The sequence below is a fragment of the Brachycentrus maculatus genome, unplaced genomic scaffold, assembly GCF_059751285.1.
Source record: "Brachycentrus maculatus isolate JH-2025_06_01 unplaced genomic scaffold, ASM5975128v1 h1tg000299l, whole genome shotgun sequence".
In the NCBI taxonomy this organism is placed as follows: domain Eukaryota; kingdom Metazoa; phylum Arthropoda; class Insecta; order Trichoptera; family Brachycentridae; genus Brachycentrus; species Brachycentrus maculatus.
Window position 1 is genome coordinate 682,269 of NW_028281050.1, and position 18,523 is coordinate 700,791.

At 31.1% G+C, this 18,523-nt stretch overlaps 1 protein-coding gene across 1 annotated transcript in view; it reads right to left on the reverse strand.

Annotated features, from left to right (window-relative positions):
• Positions 1-11,796: 11,796 nt before the first annotated feature.
• Rac1 (ras-related protein Rac1) overlaps positions 11,797-18,523 on the reverse strand; it is a 54,310-nt gene continuing 47,583 nt past the window's right edge. The window contains exons 4-6 of the mRNA XM_088267580.1: positions 17,636-17,770; positions 16,386-16,550; positions 11,797-14,573 (exon numbers count right to left, since the gene is read on the reverse strand). Of these exons, the coding sequence (XP_088123706.1) occupies positions 16,395-16,550; positions 17,636-17,770 (291 nt within the window). The 3' untranslated portion in view covers positions 11,797-14,573; positions 16,386-16,394. The remainder of the gene's footprint in view (positions 14,574-16,385; positions 16,551-17,635; positions 17,771-18,523) is intronic.

Genomic DNA, 18,523 nt, shown 5'->3' on the forward strand with positions numbered 1-18,523 from the left:
CGAAAACTTTTCAGCATATTCACAAGGGAATTATTAACTTATCTGGATGTCAAAAAATATGTGCTTTTATTTAAAAAAAAAAAACCTTATGAAGAATAATATATTTTATTTATTGTTTCGGCATTAACTTATAATTAAGAATAATATACATGTAGATTAGAGTGGGCCGTTGATGTATGAAAAATATTATTATTTTAGATATCAAAGACAAATGGGTCTAAAAAGTTGCATTTTGAATTGCACATAACGTAAAAAATATTAAAAAAAATATTCCATACTACTTTTGGCCCTAAACCAGAGCTCAAAGTTTTCGGAAAAGCTATTTTTTTGCGCTTTACCAGCTGTCATTTCGTATTTTAGTAATGTAGGCAGTTTAATTAAATGTTAAGATATGTAATACGCTTTCCTTAATAAGCACACAAGGTCATAAGTTGCACTTTTTGTTGTAATAAATCAGTAGCGTTGTTTTAGTAAGCCATTGTTTCCATCAGTATTAAGCCGGCGCGCGGCGCTCAAAGGGATAGGTTGCGCTCTCCGTGTTTTTTCTTAGATCCCGGTACTTTTAAAATGTGTTAGAAATTTAATTGTGATTAAGCATAAGTTAAAGATTATCTTAACAAACAATTAAAATTATTATAATAACATTATGTTAATTAAAAACGACAAATCAACCAAGATTAATATTTTTACATTTTGATATATTTCAGCGAAATTCTCAATTCCCACAAAATATGAAATTTCACGTTTATAAGAAAAAAATATATATTAAAAGAAAAGTCATTCAGCAAGAAAAAAAAAATTTATAAATTTCTCTTTTATGGTATAAGAAAAAATGTATTAAAAGAAAAGTCAGTCCGCAAGAATATTTTTTTGAAATTGGCTTTATATTTATATTTCAAATCATAAAAATGACGGAATTCACAGATTTTTCTAAATAAAGCAGAGTTCGAAAATAAAAGTTATTTTTACGATTCATACTGTTTCTTACTATAGAATGATAGTATTTTAGTCCTGTACATTATTTTCGTTCGTATAACACCATCTTTTACTTTCTGGCTAGTTACTGTTATCGAGGCTTCTGTCACCATTTTTACGCAGCGTTTCACAAGGTGAAACGCTGCGTAAAAATGGTGACAAGGGATGGAGGATATAGTAAAAACTGATCTTCGATTTATTAAAATCATCTCTTAAAAGCTGTCCGATATTTTAATTAAGATTGGTGGTTGTGTAACTTATGATTTAACCCTAATTATTATTTTTATGGAGTTGGTAGCTTGAAAATTGAGCTTTGGTAACTTAAATAACCTTAAGGTTAGCATCTGTCTTCTTCCGAGTTTCGATGATTCTTCTCAAATTTAGGTCCCAATATAGCTTCTGGTATCCGATAACAATGTTGAAACTGAGTTTATAGGATGAACAAAAAAGCATTCCTTTGAATGACAGGATCTTTTTTGATTTTAAATCATCCCCAAACTTATTATTTCAATTAAATAATTTGCACTATCCTATGGTGTTCTTTTTACAATTTACCACACTAAAGCGTAAATTTTGACAATTATTTTTGTATTTTAAAATAAATGGTTGTTGGTTTACGATTTCAGGTGAACAATGTTTAATAGTAATAAATTGACACAGATGGTCCCAGCTTAGAGTATGTTGTAGGTTTACAGGTACAGTAAAAAATCTAAAATAGATAATCATTCACAAAACCTAAAGCTTAGAATTTCCAGTCGGATTAGAATTTCCCCGAAGACCAGATGTGGGACCATCATGGGTAAATAAATGTCAAAATGGTAATTCATTAGAATTTAGGTAATTGACAAATAAACCACTGTAATCGTATATTCTATATTTATTCTATATGCCGAATGGCTTCATTTTCCAGCCCGTATTAAATACAATCCCATCGCAGCTTAGGCATTGAATATTTTCAAGCTCCAAACTGTTACTCAAAAAATCATTGACGATTGAATCTGAAATATATTTGCCAGTGCCAAATATTGGTGTAGTATGGCTTGTAGTCTTTTAGAAAAACAAAAGTCAAAGTTGCAGCCTATCAGTAAGAAAAACCAAATTGTTTACACACACTTGTTATAGCAGGAAGTTGCAAAGTTTTCCTCTTGGACGATGAGGGTTCAGGGAATGATTTTAAGCTCACTGATTCTGTAGTTTCCTGTAAATATTTCTTCTTTTTAAATTTAGACAAAGGTGATGTAACCTTGTTTTGATAATCGATAATTTTTCGATTTGTTTTTGAAGTTCGGCTGTTTTTTCGATTAATTTTTGAAGATTAATTTTAGTCAATAGTGCCTATCATCATTTTTCTATCATTTCTACAATGTGACCTGATGGTGCGCCAAATATGGGACAACCTACCTCACTACATCTATGTTAGTAGCGGGTTTAGATTATTTCTTAAATATTTTTGGCAGATATTTTGCAGCTTATTTTATAAAGCTTTACAAAGTAAAACTAGAACTTTGTTTTTAACCACATCCATTATTGGTACTTTTCTCCAACTGGTTTCGGCAAAAACCTTGTTGTCTTCTGGAATATACATGTTCATGTCTATCCCTGAAGATAACAAAGTTCTTTTTGAAACCGGTTCGAGAAAAATTCCAAAAATAAAAGAGGCTAAAAACCAAAATCTAATATTATTTTATACAGGGTTTAGATGAACTCATTTCGGTTTTAATTTACATAAAAATGTATTTAAAATAACTTTAATCGTTTGTTTAGATATTTTTTAACTTAAGCAACAGCGCAACCGATACCTTAGAGCGCCGCGCGCCGGCCGAATACTGATGGATATAATGACTTACTAAAACAACGCTACCTATTTATAACAACGTAAAGTGCAACTTTTGCCTTTATTTGCTTTTTAAGTAAAGTATATTACATATCGTAACATTTAATTAGACTGTCTTTATTACTAAATTACGAAATGACAGCTGGTAAAGCGCAAAAAATGGCTTTTCCGAAAACTTTGAGCTCTGGTTGAGGGCCAAAAGTAGTATCGAATATTTTTTTGAATATTTTTCTCGTTATGTGCAAACCAAAATGCAACTTTTTAGACCGCTTTTGCTGCTGAATTCGCAAAAAAACGTCATCGGCCCACCCTAATGTAGATGTTGTTATTACAAAAGGCTCATTAATTGAATTCGATGAAAATGTTGATAAGATATTAACAAAAAGTATCAATACATAAAAATAGAAAATTAAATTTCATAAATTGAATCGGCACTCACCTTGTGGTATCTCAATCATAGCTATCCATTTTTCGTTTAATTTTCACTTGATAAATACCACGATTTTTAAAAATGTATTGTGACACGTGTTTCAATGCATCTCGCATCATTTTCAAACAACGCGCGATGCTTCGAAAGACGTGTCATAATAGATTTTTAAGAAATAGTGGTATTTATCGAGTGAAATTAAAATTAAAAGTACACTCCTAATTTCAACCCAACAAGTTTTAAGATAAAAAAAACTTTTCGAAATTCGTCATTCGTTATTTGCCATTCATGGTATAATGGTGAATGTTACGCAGCGTGTAAAGCGAACAATCAAACAAGCCAATGACGGGTCCTAAGCAGTGTTGCCAGGTGTTCGGTATGAGAAAAATACCGAAGTATGGGCGTTTCGGTATTTTTTTCTGATTAATTTTTCTCCCTTATAAACGATGCTTTTGTTAATCGAAAATATCATTGAGAGATTGGAGATTGCTGCTGTGCTGTTTTGTGACTTAAAAACGCGTGAAACGCACATATTTTGTTGAAAGGCTTTCCGGATATACACTCCCGGCAACAGAAATAGCCGAATCCGTAAAAAATATAACCTTTTAAACACAAAGACATTTATTTATTTTTTAAGATCATTCTAACACATTATTCAATTTAACGCTTTATACGTAAAGCTTTATGTATACTTTACATCAACGAAACTGTAATTTTGACATTTAGAAAAAAAGTTATGAGGGTTTTTCTATTCGAGATAAAAAAAACGTTTAAAAAGTTAATAAAAATACCCTATTTCATTTTTATGCTTTTAACTTTTTAAACTGATATAAAGGGTTTTTAAAACATTTATTTTGTAAATTAAACACCTTAAAGCAGATTTAAAAATTATTTATTGTATAATTGGAATAGTATTGAAAAAACAATTGAGAATGTTGTACTTAAATTATCTCAAGTAAGTTGTTAATAGACTCCAAATATTAGGATTCAGTTTTTTCCTCGAGTAGATAAGAATTGCTATAAAGACGATATGAGCAATTATTAACTCTGATATTACGACACATACTAACAGTATTTTATTATTATTATTTTTATATTTTTGTTTTATCATTTACAAAATAAAGTATAAAATAAAGAAACTTATTTGGTTTGAATGAAGAAATAATGTTTTATTTTAATTAGGAACACAAACACAGATATTTTCAGAATGCCACGATTATATTTACGCAGAAGCCGGAAATAATTGATAACGCATGAACATATGCTACTTAGTAAAACGTCTAGCGAGATTATTGTTATTCTTCCATAATTTGTAGGACTTTAGATTATAGAAAGAAATTGCTATTTTTAATTAAAGTTTTACTTAGTAAATACCACTATTTCTTAAAATCTACTGTGACACGTGTTTCGATGCATTCCGCCTCATTTTCAAATACGCAAAATGATGCGGATTGCATCGAAACACGTGTCACAGTAGATTTTAAGAAATAGTGGTATTTACTAAGTAAAAAATTAATCAAAAATGGATGGATTTTTACCACAAAGTGACTGCCGAATCAATTAGAGAAATTGTTATGTTAAGATTGGTTCCTCTACGAATGGTGAATTTTACGATTTTTTTTTTATGTAAATCTAGAGAATTCTAGTTAGAATTCCATCTTTTTATGGAATTCTAACGTCTATCAACACCGCGACTCTCTCAGATCTTATCATCTTGTATTAACTTTTCTTGTACTTTATTTCCACTCATAATGAAAGGTGCTTGCAATGGATAATTTTCTTTTTCCTCATTTTTGGCATTGACTAAAAATTACATAACTTTTTATATGGCCTTTGAATACGATGAATACCTTATTCAAATGAGATATAAAAAGTTAAACTAACTATCTATATTTTAATTTCAATAATAAACGAGCAATTCGTGACATCAATAGTGGTTTCAATCTCAAAAATAAAATGGCAAAGCTTGCGGCCTCCGTTACCGCGGAGTTTAACCCTTACTGGTCCAATGTCAAATCTCATTCGACATCGATTTTTTGCTCTTAGGTCCCATGTCGGATGTTATTCGACATTTTTTTCATCATTAGTATTATTTTTTTAAATTCCAAGCTTACATTGTTGTCACTCGTATCTATTACAACAGTATGTGGAGCAGAGAACAAAAGATTTTTTTCCAATTGGAATGTTGTACTGAGATTTTTTTTTAAATTTTGGGGGACCGAGAATTGTTAAGTACCACGTTGACAAATTTAATATATACAGGTACAACTTAATATAACACGGTACTCGGTTCCCATATTACACGGTTCTGATATAACACGATTTTGTTAAATTGAAGTTCATTTTCGGTAATGGGAATTCCTAGTAGATAGTTTAATCATCCTGATGTAAAAATTGTATTTTTTCCTCCAAATTGTATGAAATTGATCAATGAATCATTTTAACATTTAAGGCATACTACATAGGACAAGCATTCCAAAAAAATAATATTTGGCTTGCAAGGAATTAAAACAAATGGTTCAGAGAGGAAAGTTTGTCCCATTTCAGGATGCAGAATATAACAGAATAATTTATGTTGCTTCTAATTTAGGAGGGATGGATTTTCAGATATCGTTCACTCCTTTCAAGAACGTCATAAATCAAAAAACTTGATTTTTCAGGAAAACGTTGTTAAACTTTAAAAATATAATACAATGTACTAAAAATAAATATCAAGCCACTTATTGAACTTTTTACTGTGCAACAGATCTTTTTAGGTAAAACCTGAAAGGTTTTTCTCATTTGAAAAATATTAAATATATTAAACAATACCTTTTCTTCAAAATGCAAAAACAACACTTTCTGCCCTGTAGCGGGTACATATTAAGTTAATCATATGCTTCTTTAACTGGGATATAGTACATTTTCTGGGCATACCGAAAACATGCACAACTGAAAATTGTCAATTTTTGATTTATGACCTTCTTGAAAGGAGTGAGCGATATGTACATTGATGATGTTCGGAAACCATTTGAAGAACAAACTTTCAACGAGGAAGAACTAATTGAGCTACTAAATATCTCCAATTCCAATTACGTCGATGATCTCTAAAATATTTTTAATGTTGCACCGGTTGCTGATATTAATTTAATAGATCCGCAAAAAGTAACTTTAACTTTAAAAAAAAAATTGTAGTTGAAAATGATCCTTAAGTGGTATGCAGCGGAAAATTTATAAGAAAATTGTAAAGATCTTAAGCTCCTTATAGAGAAATTCTATAAAAATAATAATAATTCTATAAATTCTATAGAAATTCTATATTCCTTAAAAGAATTGCGATATGGAAACAGGCAGATAATTGCAACAATTTTAGATAACTTGTAATTGTGGAGAAATAACTAGTGAAGAGGAGTTCCAACTAACTTCGAGATTAAAAAAATTTCTGATAATTTCTGATGAGAGTGATTATGAAAAATAATTTTGTGATTGTAATAAGACATAGGTTTTACATATTTATTTTATAATAATATTTATATTTTTTGACTACAGTTTTGTTGTATTTTCAAACTTCCATTTCATCATGTAAAATGGCATTCATGCTAATTTTACGGCGCAATAATTCTAGCAACATGAACTATGACCCCAAGCGCCCGCTAGGGGCAGGGCGGGGTGTACGCGGGGAATGTTTACGTTATCCCTTATGAGATTGAGGCAGGGAAGACTGCATACACTTGTCATTATACTGTCATGGCGACCTGTTCAATAAACCGATTGCATCCTAATTACGAGTTATTACTATCTATACCCGAGCCACGTAATACTATTATACAATCTATGCTTGCAACACTAAATTACTTTTTTTTATTTATCTAAATATGGTGTAGTTTAACAGCAGTGCATGGTAAAGGAAAAGGTTGAGATCAATGGAACAGTGTTAAAATGGATATCCACTGCGTTAGCGAACTTGTAACACTTCGTGTATTTATAACTTCTCTAGTGGAAATATTTTTGATTGCAATACCCGCAAAAACGCATTGTGTAAATTAACTGAAATGGATCTCTGTTGACGGAGCACATTAATATATCCACATTGTTTGCTACGTAGTGGATACGCAGCTTTATAATTTTACACTGTGGGTAGACCTCTTAATTATTTTTTTTAAATAACAATTTTGGATAATTTATAAAGTGCCATTACCTCAAGGACGGATATGTTTCGGATAAATTAGAAAGTATCCACTTATAGTTTAGATTAAAATGGAATTTAAAAGATTTTTTGAAGCATTTTTTCGTACAAAATTTTGACATTTAAAAAAAATATTTTGTCGAAAATACTAAATAAAAATACGGGAAAAGAATTAAAAATGCGCAACAGCAATAAAAACAGCAAAATATATATATATATATATATATATATATATATATATATATATATATATATTGTATATGATTTTTTATTTTTTAAATATTAATAAATATACTCATATTTCAAATTTGGTGCCTCCATTTAAGAAATAATGAGCATTTATGGTGCTGATAATTTTCTCAGCATTCTTAGGCCGTTACCATACTCCTCTGCTATACTAGATGTTTAAGTGAAATATTGGAGTTTGTACTATACCTGAAAGTTACGCTAGTAAATAAAACAATTTTTCACATTTTTTACACAAATTTATTTAATATTCGTTATAATATAAATTTATTTGACATGTGAATAATAAACAATATTATAATATAAAGCCTATGTTAAAATTATTCATTTCTCATTATGTACAATGTTCAACTATCGGCCATCTGGCAATTCTCAAATTAATATAATTATACCATCACAAATAACATTGTTTTTGATAGATTATTTCGAAAACTGACAGAAAACGAATTGCCTAATGGCAAAAGGTTGAAAAATATACATAATAATAATAAAACAAAGCACAATTATGTTATCGGAAATTGCATTACGCAAATCCAACATAACGATAGTTTTATCAAATACTCCGTTCCCTGAACTTAGATTTTCAAGAAGACTTTTAAACAACCACTGGAAGCATTGTGTATAACCATTCGGAATAGAAACGTCTCTCAATATGGTGGAGTTCTCAAAAATTAGAAAAAAATACACATTTATTGTGAGCATATTGAGAAAACTCATTTAAAGAGTAAAATGGTCTCAAATATTGAATATTTAAGTTTAAAGTTGAACCTTTTTCTGAACTTAAATTTGTTAATCAGAAAGAATGAAGTATGTATTCGGTTATTATAAATTATTTCAACATCTTTTTTACTCGGTCAGTTTTCGCAGAATGCCTACCTCTTTTAATGCCACAATATTTAATCAAAATAAAAACGTACATGTAAGAATTCTTTTCGACGAAGCATATTATATTTCATTTTTTTATACAACAAGATTGACATACATTAATAGAAAAAATATGTTCCGAAAGAACTGTTTTCGATAATTAGATATACGCACGCTTAGATATTTCCATAGACATCCAAGTACATATTATACATTTACTAACATTTAAAACTGATAAAAACAGATTAGATTCATTATTAAGAATGCTACAAATTAAATAGTAAATATTCTGTCGCCACAAGTTAAGGCCTCCACCCACAGAGGTGATCAGACCCATAGGACGGCCATAGGTATCAGAGATCACATGAATTCTAAGATAGAATCTCAGTCTGTGGATAAAGGCCTTTAAAGAGATGAACACAATATCCAGTAAGCAATAGGCAGTATTAACGAAGATATGTATCTAAAAAAAAACACATGTTGAATGGCGACGATGATTATTGTGAAAAAAGCATTTTAGTATTACTTTTACTTGTATTATAATTTTATAAAATTATACAAAATGCAATGACAGCAACATTGCAGTAAAAATGCTTACGTTGTTACAAAACACTTAGTTTGCATAATGTTGTTTTAAAATCTACATTTAGGAATATTTGGGAGGTCTCCCAAAAGATATGTTTATATTTATGTACTACAAAATAATTATAAACATTTTTTAAAATTCCTTGCGATTTTAAAATAAAACAATTTGATTTATGAATACATCCTTGGTTTGAAGGTAGAACTCATCGTGTAAATAAGGTAGCCTGGATCTCCCATTACAGATTTTAGAAATATATTCAGTGAAGATGTTATGCAAGGCAGATTTTAAAAATTACAGCGTCGAGAATCCAAGAGCCATCACATGAATTGCAGCAATTCGAGGACATCATTTGGTGTAGTGTGGCACACACCATTATCTCTGTGAATAGAATTGAAATCTGGGCCACTATTCAGAAGAGTTTTGTCCTTAAACTGAAATATTGTCTTCCCACACAAAATAGTTCACATTAAAAATGGATGATGAATCATTTTTGTGATTTCAAAGCTAATTTTTAATTCATAAATGGCAGTGAAATTTATGTCAATGAAACATTCAAATAATAAATATTGAAAGATTTTTTAATATTATTTTTCTTAATACTGAGAAAAAATTAAGATTTTAATAAATATGTAATAGTGTCTGCTCTCCGTTTAAAAGCTTTTTAAGATTAGTAAATAATTTTTAATTCCGCCCTTTTTAAGCAGTTTTCAAGAAAATAAAATATTAATTATCGCAGGGAGTCAATTTCAGTTAAAAATTCAAACCATCTTCAAACTATTATTTGAATTTAAGTGAATTTAGCTGTGAATATATACATAGCTAATAATACAAGAAAAAAATTGACTCCTAGAGATTAATAATATTTAAATTAATACCTTGAAATGGCAGTCTGAAAACCATAGGGGTTCATCAAATGGCATTTTGACATTTATGAAAAAAATGTTCATTAATATAATTAATATTCCATACAGAAACACGGCGATTGTGTTAATGGTAATAAAATAAAATAAATAATTTACATTAGCCCCTATGATTTTCATCCTGTCAAATACCGTAGAATGGGGCTTGAACTTTGATGTGTTACTTGAGCTCAGTACAAAAAAATAAATAAATCTGTATTTGGTCAACAATAATGAACCTATCGACATGATTCATTGTTTCCCTGACAGGTGACACTTATTGTCACAATACTTATATATTTTTTGATGTGTTACTTGAGCCCAGTACAACATTTTTTTTGTACAGGGCTCAACTAACACATCAAAGTTCAAGTGGCCCCTTTCTACAGTACATATATCTACATACAGTTACTATGTATTATAGTTTTCTAGAGTTTCAGTTATTCTAATTACATTGTTTAATTTTGTGTTACAAACAAATTAAAAATTTTAAATCAATATTTTTGTAGCACCAAAGAAAGTAATAAATGCGATATCCTAAATATCTAAAGGTATATCCAGCCAAATAAATCAGAAACAATCTGGTACAAAAAATATGTATACTTGAAAATACATACACACTGTGTTTCAATCCCTCTTACCCATTTGATGAAGGAAGATAGAATACATATTGTTCGGTTAAACTGAGCAATACCACACGCTATAAAAGCTTCAGAGATTGGTTATTTTGAAACCAGTAGACAGTTATTCCCTTTTCTATTAACAATGGTTTAATAAAGTTATTATTTAATTCAAACAAAATACAAAACAGCAGAATTTATGCTTCAAATATAATACTTATCTTTGCTTTTATAACTGTCGAGATTGGAATTTGAAAAATAAAAAGCATTTCAAGAGACAAAGTCTTCATCTTAATTGACAACACAAAGTGCGTATTATTAAAAATAGGCATAACACATCAATTAGTTTACTTGATTGGTAGTCAAAAACATGGGTTTAATTCCCGACGAGACCAATAGTAACTGCGTTTGTTTATCTTAGACTGACATGAAGCATAAGAATGATCACCTCACCTTTGTGTGATTTACACCTAGAGTAGTGCTTAATGCATCGTTAAGACTCGGATTAAAAAGAAGAATTACATAACTTTAGGTCAAATAGTAACTCATTTATTTCCATACCGAAGCTCTTATAAGACAATACAACCGCAAATCATACAGTATAGATGCAAATTCACATCCAAAAACCATTATATTTCCAATATAACCGATAACTAAGTTGAATAATACCATTGCATTTAACAATCACAGTAGGGGCAGGCAGAGAGGATAGACCGCCACAGTATCTGTCTTTGCAGACATGCTTTTCCTCTTCCACATTCATACTTGTGCGCTTTTAATGACCCAGTGTACTCCATCGTATCCTCAACCCTACCGGGCTTCTACTTCCAGACACTTTTGCATCGTAAATCTGTTTGTCATTTGTTCAACTTTTATTTGCAGGTGCCCAAACCTACATGACCAAACATGACTCTAATTAAGAAATAAAACATAATAAGACGATGGAAATTTTGCATCTATACTGCACAATTATTCGTAAAAATAATTAAATAAAGTGTTGAAAATAATTATTCATAATGCTATATTTTTTTTGTCATAAAGGTGGGTTTATAAAAAGGCACAAAAGATGGCAGTTACTTTGAATTAATTTAAGTAAATATCGAAAGATGTTACCCATTTCGACAACTAAGAATAATAAATACACTGTGGATGTTTTAAATTGATTTGGAGCTATGGTTTGTTGACACATTGTTTTGTTAATGCCTGTATGTGCCCTCAAAATGTTTTAAGCAATTATAAGCAGAACTGACTGACAGATAAAAAAAAAAACAATCTTTCAGTGTTAAAATCCTAGGCATAAAAACGTTATATAAACGTAAATAAAAAACTGAATTGTTCTCATTGATACTTATATAGGTAATAAAACAATAATTTCATTTAATCTTTACTGCATAATAAATAATACGCGCGGAGTAATATTGATTACCAATCTTATCTCGGGATATAAACAAGGGAATATAACAAGTAGAAACGTATATATCTGTAAAAAATATTCAAGCTAGGAGATTATATTTTAACTGTACAGGTTTAATACTAGGAAAAAATATTTTAAACTAATTCGTAAGGAAACTAAAAGTTAGAATGGTTAAATTAGCATTGCTGACGAATAATGTTGAACAAACTTAATTATTTTAATTTCTAAAGTATTTTTTTTAATAGAGATGCAATAGTCAACGTTTTAGTACCCTATACATAGGATGGATTAAATACAGTTTGGGATGAGAAATGAAAGGTATTAGGCAAAGAGCGACAAGCAGAAATACCTCTGTATTATAAAACATAATAAAAAGTTAGCCCAAGTTTACTTTCATAATCCTTTCCAGATCTTGGACCTATACCAAGAAATATATATACAAACAAAATTTCCATAAGAAATAAACGGGAAATTGTACCATGATATATTAGACTCAAATTTCAAACAAAGGTCTAAGTCTGTCAGGGAATGGACTTTTTCGATTTTCATTTTCCTCTTTTGAAATTCGGAATGCATGAAATCCACGCACATTATTTTATATGCATAAAGTATGCTTTGCATTCTAAATGCTTAGAATTCCGAATTTCTGCTCGGCTTTATACCAACAACAAAAAATGAGATCAAACAGGACATACATCAAGTTGGCCCATACCAAAGTGGAGGTATACAGAGTACTACTGTATACAAAATCTAGTATGCACCTCGAAAAGCATTAATTTATGCATCAAAGGAAAAATATTATATGTAAAAGTGATCAATCATTTGAACAAAAATTCTATGAGAACATTGATTGTTTGTAGGAGTAAGCTCTCGCTACCTTACAAGAGAGTTGCGCCATAGTTATAGATAAGTACATAATCAATACGTTTGCTCTGTGTTTACTACCATCGAGTCAACCGTGAAAAGACAAAATATGTAGGTACAGTACGTGCTGCTCAAAATGGGATATCTGCAAGAGTGAAACAAGTACATCTACAAATTCATGTATGGATATTTTATATTGTCACATATACGTGAGCAAATGAAGGAAAGCATCAAGATACCCATTCTCTTTTTAATACTGATTGAAGTTACTGATTACAAATTACAAATTCATTACTACGTAAAACAAACATTAAACTGCTTATTTCGGACTATATTAAAATCATATTAATTATTTAACCGTTATTCATTGCATCTCTAATAACTAGTGATAAAACATCGCCCATTATAATATACACCAATGATCAACCATTCAAAGTAGTCCCTCAATATTGGCGGGATTAGATGGATTAAAGGAATATTTGAATAGTATTACTAAATAATTTGCCTCTACTGAATTGTACAATTTTGAAAAGTTTCATCTACGCTGAGACAATGTTCCAAAATATCTCATCCGCAAATAAATGTGCAGGAGGGACTACAGTGTAAACTTTATTTAAGCGATTTAATAAAAATGAACATACTATCGTAACTGATCAATTACATAACAAGAGATCTATCAATAACCTCGTAATAAACGACACCGATAATTAAACAAACAAATAAATCATTAAAAATTGTGCGAAGACTTTTTTGACGTAAACTTCCAGAAACATTACAATTTGGCAGGTTTGTATCGAATCTTTTGCAAATAAAAAAAATAAAGCACAATTATTAGACACATATATGTTTTATATAATAAATATAACTTCAGATTGACTTTCAAGTCATATTTTCATGTTTTACATATAAATTTTAATCTAAATTAAAGGATGAATGAAGTTTGTCAGAAAAATTACATTGGCAAGGTGAAATATTATATTTATACATATTTTGCTTACTATAGTTGAACGTTAATAATAATAATAAAACCCTTATCCGCACCCCAATGGTGCATAGGGCACTGCGTCATATAAACGCAGTGTTATGTTGATCGTTTACACATGAAGGAAAGGTGATCAGCCCTCCGCTTCAGGTAACAGTCCTGGGTAATATTGAATAAATATAATATATTTATAAATATAGTTGAACGTTAAGTATTAAAAAATGTACATTTAAAAAAATCACAATTGTTGTAACGCCATAATCATTTTATGAAAACATAATCCTTGTCTAGCTGATCGAAAAGCATACTTGCGTATGTCGTTAGTATTTAGACCTGCTGGGAAAGAATTGATCGAAGATTACAATTTCAGCACTGGACGCTTGCACTAAGGATTATGCACTAAGGATTATTAGAATACAACCATTGCGCTTAATACTGAACGTTCAATTCACACATACCAAACTAAAGTTAGCGATTTGATGGACACATAAATATGATTGTGAGTGGTACCTATGTCATGTAGAGATATAGTTATTAGTGTTTGCACGGAGCGACAGTGCCTCGATGGGGCGCGCACGCACACATTCACACAAAGTGTTCAGGGCTAGACGGGTGACGGGTGGTGGAGGCCGATGGCACCTCGGGACAAATTAACCAAACTTGTAAATCCACGCAGAGGCAGCTCTTACTTGGATTTCTGGAACAAAACAAGATAATTAGACGGGCTTACCAATTTAAATACTTTTATAATTGATTTGGCAGTCACTTTGTGCTAAAATCTATCCATTTTTAATTTATATTTTACTTAGTACATACCACTATTTCTTAAAATACACTGTGACACATGTTTCGATGCATTCTGCAGCATACGGTGTTTGAAAATGATTCATCGAAACATGTTTAACAATAAATTTTAACAAAAAGTGGTATTTACTAAGTAAAACTTAAATTAAAAATCTTCAAATACTGCCCGGTAATTACAAAAAGGTCTGTATATAACAAATGAAGTTAGAAATATCACTATTGGTCAATTTCCTTAAGTAGGCTTAACAATTCATTTCATTAATTGATTCGGCAGTCACTTTGTGGTAAAATCTATCCATTTTTAATTGATGTTTTACTTAGTAAATACCACTATTTCTTAAAATCTACTGCGACATGTGTTTCGGTGTTTGAGAATGATGCGGAATGCATCGAAAAACGTGTCACAGTAGATTTTAAGAAATAGTGGTATTTACTAAGTAAAACATTAATTAAAAATTAACAATTCATTTTTGAAATGAATAAATTCTTCCAAACATATCCTTGTCATTTGTTATACATCTGTCAGTTCATGTGTTGCCTGGTGAAAAAATGTCAAATTTCAGTCATCTAGTGTTTGGCTCCACGTTTGGGGTATAGTTATTATTTCTCTAATATTTTCAGATTTTGTCAGAATTTGGACTACCAACACCATCTATTGATGATGAAACACAATTAAATAGTAAGTTACAGGTTTACTGAACAAACAATGTTTTATGATAAAATTTAAAAGAAGTTTCCGAGCTATCTCTACATGAGAGAGTACGGCTATGATCCTTGGCTCTACCCGACCGAGTTTCTCCAGGGTATGCTTGGCTACAATAGTTTAGAGACTAGAAGGAATGTGTATTTGATTACAATTTTTTCTCGATTGTTGTGCGGTATGATCGATAATCTTGAAATTATCCGGAGCATTGGTCTGTATGTTCCCGATAGTTACCTAAGACAGCGTCGGCATAGATTGTTTCACATTCCTATACACAGGACCAACCTGCCAATGGTTATGCCTGTAGGAAGAGCTACCGCTATGTTGAAAAATATCACATTGGATATTGATCTGTTCCATGTGTCCGAAGGAGTCTTCCGAAGCGGGATTCTTCTACACCTTTAGCAATAATTCTTGCATATATTTTATTTTGATGTATACGATTTAAATTTTTTATAGTTTGTAATGTTTATATTAATTGAACTAAATAAATTGAATTAAAAATTTAATTGAATTGAAAGATTTCATTAAAAATTTACTAATCAAAAGGTTGTTAAATAATAATAATAATTTTGGATGATTTATATAGCGCCATTTTCGTAAAATACTACCTCAAGGGCGCTTATACAGATATGGATTATGATACGGAAATGATAATGATAAAAAAATATATATTGAAGAAAAACGTCGTCCATCCACTGAGTCTGAAGGGGAGAAAGTGGAGCCGCCGTATTATTGCGCCTTCTTCTTGGGCTGTAGCATGGCCAAGATATTGGGCAGGACGCCTCCCTGAGCGATGGTAGCGCCGGAGAGCAGCTTGTTGAGCTCATTTCACTGTGGATATTCAACTGCAGATGGCGGGGGCGATACTGGTCTTCTTGTTGTCACATGTTTATCTTGGACTTTCAGTCAGGTAGGTGGTGAGGTAGATATATGTGTATTCTAGCTAGGGGCAAGGGAGACGTGTATTGATCTACCATGAGAGCAGGTAGAGATACTCACCCGCGTACACTACAGTAGCACACACTTCCGCTTGGGTTTAATCTGCAGAACTGGGCACAGCACGGCCCGGATGGCCTCGTCGAACACCGTCTTCAGCCCCTTCTGCGTCAGCGCCGAGCACTCCAGGTACTTCACCGCTCCGATCTCCTTCGCCATTGACAAACCCTGCATCGTCAATTCAATGAGTTAATGATATTAGCGGTGGACCACAAACAACTCAAGTATTTATCGAGTTATAAGACAAGCAATTTTCTCCGAGAGACTTGTACATAACAGCAGTGTCTAACTTACAAAAGTTTATATGAGTACAAAAGTTTATGGGTGGTATCATACATGATAAAAATAGTGGAGGACATTGGTACCATAAACTAGGCTAGGACACAAAATGCCGAACCCTCTTCTAGTGGAACAGAAGGTCTGTTGACGACAGTCAACAGTCCGGCTTCTCCTGAGAAGTTTTAAGTGGTTTCCTTCCAGCAATGAGCAAATGCTGAGAAGTTCCCGACTGGCCCACACTAGATTATCCCTCCCGTTCCCGATACAATTTATTTATTTTTGTTAGAAGAAACAAAAATCCACTAAATGATGTATAAACCTTGTACATAATAAGCAAGGTATATAATAATGCAAATGGATTTTTCTCATGTGTTATTATTGGCTAATAAATTTATTTGAAAAATCACAAGACTATTGGTACGATTCTTATTGAAATCTGTAGATAAATAAGGGAGATATGAAGGTTAAACATTAGATATTTTAATAAAACAAAAAACGGACACCACTATACGTCATCAAATTTGACGTCATCGGGTGTGTTATGGGGCGTATCCCTTTATGCATCTGCTTTATAGAGCTGTAACAGTAGTAGTGTGGATTCGTTTCTGCGACGTCATTCGTTGCCAACTTACGAAAACAACATTTTTACGAAGGAGAATTTTGCAAATGAAAATGATGAAAAAAATATTGATTATATCGGCTGTTATAAACACAAAACGAGTCTAACACAGTCCTTTATAGGTTGAGTATGTTAAATTAGATATTCCTCCCGTCTGAAATAATCCATTCCCATGTAAAAAAAGGCTAGATTGTAGTCACTTAAATATTGCAGACTGCAAAAAAAGTCATTATTTATTAGTCAAAAAAGTATATGGGAACAATTGTTTGACAAAATTGTTTTGGTAATACACTGGCAAGGACGGTATACCAACTAAAATCCCTCTTTCTTCTTCTATCAACTTGCATGTACGTACCTGAGGGTATGTGATGGGCGCCAGCTTCTTGTCCTTTAACTTCTCAATAGTGTCCTTGTCCTCGCGCAGATCCAGCTTAGTTCCTACCAGGATGATGGGCGTCGAAGGACAGTGATGCCTGACCTCTGGATACCACTAGAAACAGATATTACTCATTACAAAAAGGATAATTTTTTCTCTTTTCGATACCAGATAAGAATCATTTTCAATTTTTATGTTACATGATAAGTCGAATGTCCAAACTTAAAATAATTGTCGATTTTTGTGTCAATCTGATTGGTATCCAGTCACTATAAGCGGATTCCGCTATAATTAAAAACAAATAAATAAAATCTTAAAGCAGGTACAAACAGGTTATCCTTTTAAATTTGCTAGACTTGCTGTAGGAATATTAAACAGCAACTGCTATACTGATAACTGGGTGCCCAAGGTCTTCCCTTTTACAAAATGCAAACCAATGTCCATACAGAGATTTGCCTTGTCCTTTTTGCATAGTACACATTTTCAATAACAATTCAATACTGGAACTTAGATGCTCATTTATTTATTTTACGATTTTGTCAGTGAGTTGAACCCAAACATTTTTAGAATAAATATTTGTTTTTTCGTTATATAGTGATATTTAAATTTTGAAAATTCTCATATTATTAGTAAATGGGATTATTTTTAATTAAAGACTTTAATTTATAATTAAAATGTATCTTTGTTTTAAAATCACTATAAATATTTTATTATTCTTTAATTATAATGTCTACCGGTTTCGAAGCTAACCGGTAGACATTTTAATTAAAGATTAATAAAATATTTATAGTGATTTTAAAACAAAGTTACGTTTTAATTATTATAAAACCCTTATCCGCACCCCAATGGTGCATAGGGCACTGTGTC